The sequence below is a fragment of the Salvelinus sp. IW2-2015 genome, linkage group LG15, assembly GCF_002910315.2.
Source record: "Salvelinus sp. IW2-2015 linkage group LG15, ASM291031v2, whole genome shotgun sequence".
In the NCBI taxonomy this organism is placed as follows: domain Eukaryota; kingdom Metazoa; phylum Chordata; class Actinopteri; order Salmoniformes; family Salmonidae; genus Salvelinus; species Salvelinus sp. IW2-2015.
Window position 1 is genome coordinate 19,682,409 of NC_036855.1, and position 8,417 is coordinate 19,690,825.

General features: G+C 44.8%; 1 protein-coding gene across 1 annotated transcript; it reads right to left on the minus strand.

The window, feature by feature from the left end:
• Window positions 1–750: 750 nt before the first annotated feature.
• Window positions 751–1,715, minus strand: nanos3 (nanos homolog 3). Its single transcript, XM_024003096.3, has one exon. The coding sequence runs from the start codon at window positions 1,696–1,698 to the stop codon at window positions 1,054–1,056; it is 645 nt and encodes a 214-aa protein (XP_023858864.1). The 5' UTR covers window positions 1,699–1,715; the 3' UTR covers window positions 751–1,053.
• Window positions 1,716–8,417: the final 6,702 nt, after the last annotated feature.

Consider the following 8,417-nt stretch of genomic DNA (forward strand, 5'->3'; position numbering starts at 1 on the left):
TGCGGCCTTCCATTTATTCCCTGCAGTCTCAATCCCTGCTACTGGTACACAGGCTCAATCCTAAATGTTAGTATGACAACCAAAAGGGAGACACAATGACATTCAGTGGTAGTCATGAGAATTGTAAGCAGTTTATTCATTCTTAGACATTGTATAAAATGTCTGTATAAAATGTACACAATAACATTTGAGTTAAAAAAGTTCAACAAGAATAGGAATATAACATGTGTATAGCCTATTTGATTGTACCAACTCATTATGGCAATTTTTCCGAAATAAAAAATAGAAAAGATTATCATATTTGGAGATGCACTACTGCAGTGGTTCCAAAACTTCTAATAGTCCGTACCCATTCACAAACATTCAACTTCCAGCTGCGTACCCCATCCAGCACCAGAGTCAGCGCACTCTCAAATGTTGTTTTTAGCCATCATTGTATGCCTGCCACACACACACACTATACGATACATTTAATAAACAGAAGAATGAGTGTGAGTTTTTGTCACAACCCAGTTCGTGGGAAGTGACAAAGAGCTCGTATAGGACCAAGGCACAAATAATAATAATAATCAATAATTTTGCTCTTTATTTAGCCATCTTACATATTTACATTTACATTTTACATTTAAGTCATTTAGCAGACGCTCTTATCCAGAGCGACTTACAAATTGGAAAGTTCATACATATTCATCCTGGTCCCCCCGTGGGGAATGCCCACACGTTATAAACACATAGTTGAAACAAAGTTGAAAACACACGAGAAAAAGTAAAGGCAATAAATAAAACAAATCACACGACTAACAGGCTATTACATAGTCTACAAACTAGTCAGCCTGTTCCAAACGACTTCTAAGCTAAATATCCACTCGTAAATCCTCTTACAACTGTCCGCATCCAGTGTGTTAGAGACGCTAAAGGAAGTCGCCAACACAACAGCAGTCTCTTCAGCGCTTCTCTAGCTCTGGTCCCACCCATCTCGCAACAACAAGTTGACTATGTTAGTAGGTCTAGAGGGTAGCGCAGTAACGGCCTGGACCAGAGCTAGCGCTTCTATCACTTGACATAGACCGACCTGTAGGTGGTTTCCACCCGGGGACAGAAGCGCTTGGTGTGGGCTTGGGCCCCGGTGGCCCCGCAGAGAGGGCAGATATACTGCCGCAGGTACGGGCACACCACGTCCCCATCCTGGTTCTTGAGACTGTGGGACTCAAACACAGACTCTGACTCCCCGTTGTGTTTGCAGAAGCTGCAGATCTTGCGCTCAGGCGATGGCACTTCCTCCGGCGTCTTGGAGCGGGTCGCCTTCTTTCTCTCCCTCTGGCCCCGGGTGCCCYCGGAGGGTCTGGATGCTGCTGTAGGGGGCTCGGGACCCTCGCTGCGGCTCGGATGTAAAGGAGCGTCTTTAKGCAAGGGGACAATGCTGGAACCCAGGGGTTCCTTTTCGTGRCGRAGAGGTGGTGTCGCCACCGGTGCTATCGGCGACAGCAAGGCTCGCGGCGGGAACTGTTCAAATTCCACCATGGTCGAGCATATACTGGAGTGATGACCGTCAACYGTTGACGGTTCTGATGTGAAGTTCCCTAACTTCATCTCCCGCACTGCGTCCGCTAGCTTCATGTAGTCCCGCCACAGTTGGAAAGTCTTATTTTCGGACTCCATTTTCGGTAGATGTTGGAGTTGATAACTAAACGATGCCATGGTTCAATGAATTGAGAACTAAAGCCTTATTTGTTTATCAAACATTGTGAATAACTCACCACAGGCTAATGAGAAGTGTGTGCTTGAAAGGATGCACATAACTCTGCAATGTTGGGTTGTATTGGAGAGAGTCTTAAATCAGTTCCCACACACAGTCTGTGCCGGTATTTCGTTTTCATGCTAGTGAGGGCCGAGAATCCACTCTCACATAGGTACGTGGTTGCAAAGGGCATCAGTGTCTTAACAGCTCGATTTGCCAAGGCAAGAAACTCTGAGCGCAGCCCTATCCAGAAATTTGGCAGTGGCTTCTGATTAAATAACATTTTCACAGAACCGCTTGTTGCAATTTCAATTTGGCTCTCTTGTTCAGATATCAGTAAGTGGACTGGAGGCAGGGCATGAAAGGGATAACGAGTCCAGTTGTTTGTGTTGTCCATTTCAGGAAAGTACCTGCGTAATTGCACACCCAGCTCACTCAGGTGCTTTGCTATATCACATTTGACATTGTCCGTAAGCTTGAGGTCATTTGCACACAAAAAATATCATACAATGGAAAGACCTGTGTGTTGTCTTTCTTAATGCAGACATAAAAGAGCTCCAACTTCTTAATCATAGCCTCCATTTTGTCCCGCACATTGTATATAGTTGCAGAGTCCCTGTAATCCTAGATTCAGATCATTCAGGCGAGAAAAACATCACCCAGATAGGCCAGTCATGTGAGAAACTCATCATCATGCAAGTGATGTTGTCTGACAKAAGTGAAAATTATGGTCAGTAAAGAAAATTTTAAGCTCGTCTCTCAATTTAAAAAAAACATGTCAATACTTTTCCCTTTGATAACCAGTGCACTTCTGTATGTTGTAAAAGTGTTACATGGTCGCTGCCCATATCATTGCATAATACAGAAAATACACGAGAGTTCAGGGGCCTTGCTTTAACAAAGTTAACCATTTTCACTGTAGTGTCCAAAACGTCTTTCAAGCTGTCAGTCATTCCCTTGGCAGCAAGAACCTCTCAGTGGATGCTGCAGTGTACCCAAGTGGCGTCGGGATTAACATTACTACTCCACTATGTCTCCCTGTCATGGCATTTGCGCCATCAGTACAGATACCAACACATGTTGACCACCAAAGTCCTTTTGATGTCACAAAGCTGTCCAGTACTTTAACAATATCCTCTCATATTGTCCTGGTTTCCAGTGGTTTGCAGAAAAGGATGTCTTCCTTAATTGACCCCCCATAAACGTAGCGGACATATACCAGGAGCTGTGCCAGGCCTGCCACGTCTGTTGACTCATCCAGCTGTAATGCATATAATTCACTGGCTTATATGCAAAGCAGTAATTGTTTCAAACCACGTCCTACCATGTCACTGATGCGTCGTGAAACAGTAATGTTTGATGAAGGCATTGTTTGTATATTTTTGGGGCCTTTTCACCCAGTATTGTCCCAGCCATATCCGCGGCAGCAGGAAGAATTAAGTCCTCCACAATAGTATGGGGCTTGCCTGTCCTAGCCACTCAGTAGCTCACCACATAAGACGCTTCTAMCCCCTTTTTATTAATGGWATCTGTTGCTTTTATACATGTCTTACTACTCGAAAGCCATCTTTATTCTCGCTCAAAAAACTCCCTTGGCTTATTTTTCAAATTGTCAAATATTTTTCAAATTCCAAATGTATGCGCAAGAGTGAACGTGTCCCGGGAGAGAGTAACGGTTAATGTGATTGGATGTTAATTATTTGACTAGGCTACCTGTATTTGACATTGTGTTGTTATTTTGCTGAACACTAGATGGTTACATTTTATTTTTGGCAGTAAAACGAGGCTACGCAGGCGCGAAAAAAAGCTCACACAAATGTATAGCCCAGTTGGAAAATATAAATGTACTGTTTGAAAATGTGAAAAAAAATGGAATGGCATTTTTTATGACATTTTTTAAAGTGATTCACATTTTAATWAAYAAAAATACATATATATATTTTTAAATTAAAATGTTAATCACTTTTTTAATTGGCATACCCTTGACGGCATTGAGCGTACACCTGGGGGTACCTGCACTACAGGATTAAAAATACATTTCCGATAACTTGAAGTATGAGTACATGACATTTAGTGTGAAGTCACCCAGGTACATTTGGGTAAATCGTGAAGGAGACATTTGCCTTCATATGACATGTTTCTGCAAGATTATCATCCAATCTGTATACTTGGACTTTGATTTAGCTTTTCCAGTATTAGTAGCTATATTATAAGTTCAACATTTGCAAACAACGAGTTTTCATAACTTCATAACATAATAATTTTTGTTCAAAAGGAAAAGGCATGCTGTCGCAAAAGGTTAGCACCTACATTTTGCAACAGATACAGGGTTTCTGGATACTCCCGTAAAGCCCAGCTCATAGGCTATCTAGCTAGCTTTGTTTGACCCCGATTGGTGCTTATTTGACAAAGATACAGTCAATCAAATGAAGATCGGCCGTGTCATCGGCGTGCCATGAAGGCGACGCTCTCTGACCAAATTTGGTATCGAATAGGATATACTACACCCCTAATGATATAGTGAAGTCTGGTTACGTTCTAGGATCTCTGAGGAATACATATGAACGTGATTTGACTGGTTGAAACAACGTTTAAAAGTTAGATTTTACACAGATTACATTCTTTGCAAATTGAACGAGTGGAAATACAAAATCGATCGTGCGTGCTATATGGACCTTTTAGGATATGAAAAATTATTTATATAACAAAACGACACTTCATGTAACTCTGGGACCCTTGGGAGGATAAATCAGAGCAAGATTTCAGAATGTAAGTACACATTTCACCTCAGAGGTGAATTTATCAAACCTATCCGCGTGAAAAAAGTATTGTTGTTAGTAGCTCTCCTCAAACAATAGCAGTAAGCAGTAATAGCTACTTTAAATTGGACAGTGCAGTTATATTAACAGGAATTTAAGCTTTCAGCCGATATAAGACACTTATAGAAGCTCCCGCGCTCAGGTCTGTTCAACGCTGGTCCGACCAATCTGATTCCACGCTTCAAGACTGCTTCGATCACGTGGAGGATATGTTCCGCATTGCGTCCAACAACAACATGACGAATACGCTGATTCGGTGAGCGAGTTCATTAGAAGTGCATCGGAGACGTTATACCCACAGCAACGATTAAAACATTCCCAAACCAGAAACCGTGGATTGATGGCAGCATTCGCGCAAACTGAAATCGCAAACCACTGCTTTTAACCAGGGCAGGTGACCGGAAACATGACCGAATACAAACAGTGTAGCTATTCCTCCGCAAGGCAATCAAACAAGCTAAGTGCCAGTATAGAGACAAAGTAGAGTCGCAATTCAACAGCTCAGACACAAGAGGTATGTGGCAGGTCTAGAGTCAATCACGGATTACAAAAGAAAACCAGCCCCGTCGTGGACCAGGATGTCTTGCTCCCAGACAGACTAAGTAACTTTTTTGCTCGCTTGAGGACATATAGTGCCACTGACACGGCCCGCTACCAAAACCTGCGGGCTCTCCTTCACTGCAGCCGAGGTGAGTAAAACATTTAAACGTTTTAACCCTCGCAAGGCTGCAGCCCAGACGGCATTCCCAGCCGTGTCCTCAGAGCATGCGCAGACCAGCTGGCTGGTGTGTTTACGGACATATTCAATCAATCCTTATCCCAGTCTGCTGTTCCCACATGCTTCAAAGGGCCACCATTGTTCCTGTTCCCAAGAAAGCTAAGGTAACTGAGCTAAATGACTACCGCCCCTGACACTCACTTCGTCATCATGAAATGCTTTGAGAGAAAGTCAAGGACCATATCACCTCCACCCTACCTGACACCCTAGACCCACTCCAATTTGCTTACCGACCCAAGAGGTCCACAGACGACGCACTCGCAACCACACTGCACACTGCCCTAACCCATCTGGACAAGAGGAATACCTATGTGAGAATGCTGTTCATCGACTACAGCTCAGCATTTAACACCATAAGTACCTCCAAACTCGTCATCAAGCTCGAGACCCTGGGTCTCGACCCCGCCCTGTGCAACTGGGTACTGGACCTCCTGACGGGCCACCCCCAGGTGGTAGGGTAGGTAACAACATCTCCCACCCGTGATCCTCAACACTGGGCCCCACAAGGTGCTTCTAGCCCTCTCCTGTACTCCCTGTTCACCCACGATGCGTGGCCATGCACGCCTCCAACTCAATCATCAAGTTTGCGGACGACACTACAGGGGTAGGCTTGATTACCAACAACGACGAGACGGCCTACAGGGAGGAGGTGAGGGCCCTCGGAGTGTGGTGTCAGGAAAATAACCTCACACTCAACGTCAACAAAACAAAGGAGATGATTGTGAACTTCAGGAAACAGCAGAGGGAGCACCCCCCTATCCACATCGACGGGACAGTAGTGGAGAGGGTAGTAAGTTTTAAGTTCCTCGGCGTACACATCACGGACAAACTGAAATGGTCCACCCACACAGACAGCGTTGTGAAGAAGGCGCAGCAGCGCCTCTTCAACCTCAGGAGGCTGAAGAAACTCGGCTTGTCACCAAAAGCCCTCACAAACTTCTACAGATGCACAATCGAGAGCATCCTGTATCACCGCCTGGTACGGCAACTGCTCCGCCCACAACCGTAAGGATCTCCAGAGGGTAGTGAGGTCTGCACAACACATCACCGGGGGKAAACTACCTGCCCTCCAGGACACCTACACCTCCCGATGTCACAGGAAGGCCATAAAGATCATCAAGGACAACAACCACCCGAGCCACTGCCTGTTCACCCCGCTATCATCCAGAAGGCGAGGTCAGTACAGTTGCATCAAAGCTGGGACCAAGAGACTGAAAAACAGCTTCTATCTCAAGGCCATCAGACTGTTAAACAGCCACCACTAAAATTTAGTGGCTGCTGCCAACGTACTGACTCAACTCCAGCCACTTTAATAATGGGAATTGATGGAAATTTATGTAAAAATGTATCACTAGCCACTTTAAACAATGCCACTTAATATAATGTTTACATACCCTACATTACTCATCTCACATGTATATGTATATACTGTACTCTTATATCATCTACTGCATCTTGCCATCTTTATGTAATACATGTATCACTAGCCACTTTAAACTATGCCACTTTATGTTTATATACCCTACATTACTCATCTCATATGTATATACTGTACTCTATACATCTACTGCATCTTGCCTATGCCGTTCTGTACCATCACTCATTCATATATCTTTATGTACATATTCTTTATCCCTTTACACTTGTGTGTATAAGGTAGTAGTTGTGGAATTGTTAGGTTAGATTACTCGTTGGTTATTACTGCATTGTCGGAACTATAAGCACAAGCATTTCGCTACACTCGCATTAACATCTGCTAACCATGTGTATGTGACAAATAAAAAAAATTGATTTGAAATTTGATTTGTACCAACATTTGTTGTTTCTATAACATCTGCGATCGTGACACAAGGCGCTGCATGATTTACAATTGTCCTGTTGACGGGACGCCGATCCCTAAGCTTAAGACATTAACAGGCAATTAAGGTCACAGTTATGAAAACTTAAGAAACTAAAGAGCCCTTTCTACTGACTCTGAAAAACACCAAAAGAAAGATGCCCAGGGTCCCGGCTCATCTGCATGAACTATAGGCATGCTGCAAGGAGGCATGAGGACTGCAGATGTGGCCAGGGCAAAAAATTGCAATGTCTGTACTGTGAGACACCTAAGACAGCGTTACAGGGAGACAGGATGGACAGCTGATCGTCCTCGCAGTGGCAGACCACGTGTAACAACACCTGCACAGGATCGGTACATCCGAACATCACACCTGCGGGACAGGTACAGGATGGCAACAACAACTGCCCGAGTTACACCAGGAACGCACAATCCCTCCATCAGTGCTCAGACTGTCCTCAATATGCTGAGAGAGGCTGGACTGAGGTAGGCTTGTTGTAAGGCAGATCCTCACCAGACATCACTGGCAACAATGTCGCCTATGGGCACAAACCCACCGTCGCTGGACCAGACAGGACTGGCAAAAAGTGCTCTTCACTGATGAGTCGCGGTTTTGTCTCACCAGGGGTGATGGTCGGATTCGCGTTTATCGTCTAAGGAATGAGCATTACACCGAGGCCTGTACTCTGGAGCGGGATCGATTTGGAGGTGGAGGGTCTGTCATGGTCTGGGGCAGTGTGTCACAGCATCATCGGACTGAGCTTGTTGTCATTGCAGGCAATCTCAACGCTGTGCGTTACAGGGAACATCCACCTCCCTCATATGGTACCCTTCCTGCAGGCTCATCCTGACATGACCCTCCAGCATGGCAATGCCACCAGCCATACTGCTCGTTCTGTGCGTGATTTCCTGCAAGACAGGAATGTCAGTGTTCTGCCATGGCCAGAGAAGAGCCTGGATCTTAATCCCATTGAGAACGTCTGGGACCTGTTGGATCGGAGGGTGAGGGCTAGGGCCATTCCCCCCAGAAATGTCCGGGAACTTCCAGGTGCCTTGGTGGAAGAGTGGGGTAACATCTCACAGCAAGAACTGGCAAATCTGGTGCAGTCCATGAGGAGGAGATGCACTGCAGTACTTAACTTTTGATTTTGACCTCCCCATTTGTTCAGGGACACATTWRTCCATTTCTGTTAGTCACATGTCTGTGGAACTTGTTCAGTTTATTTATCAGTTGTTGAATCTTGT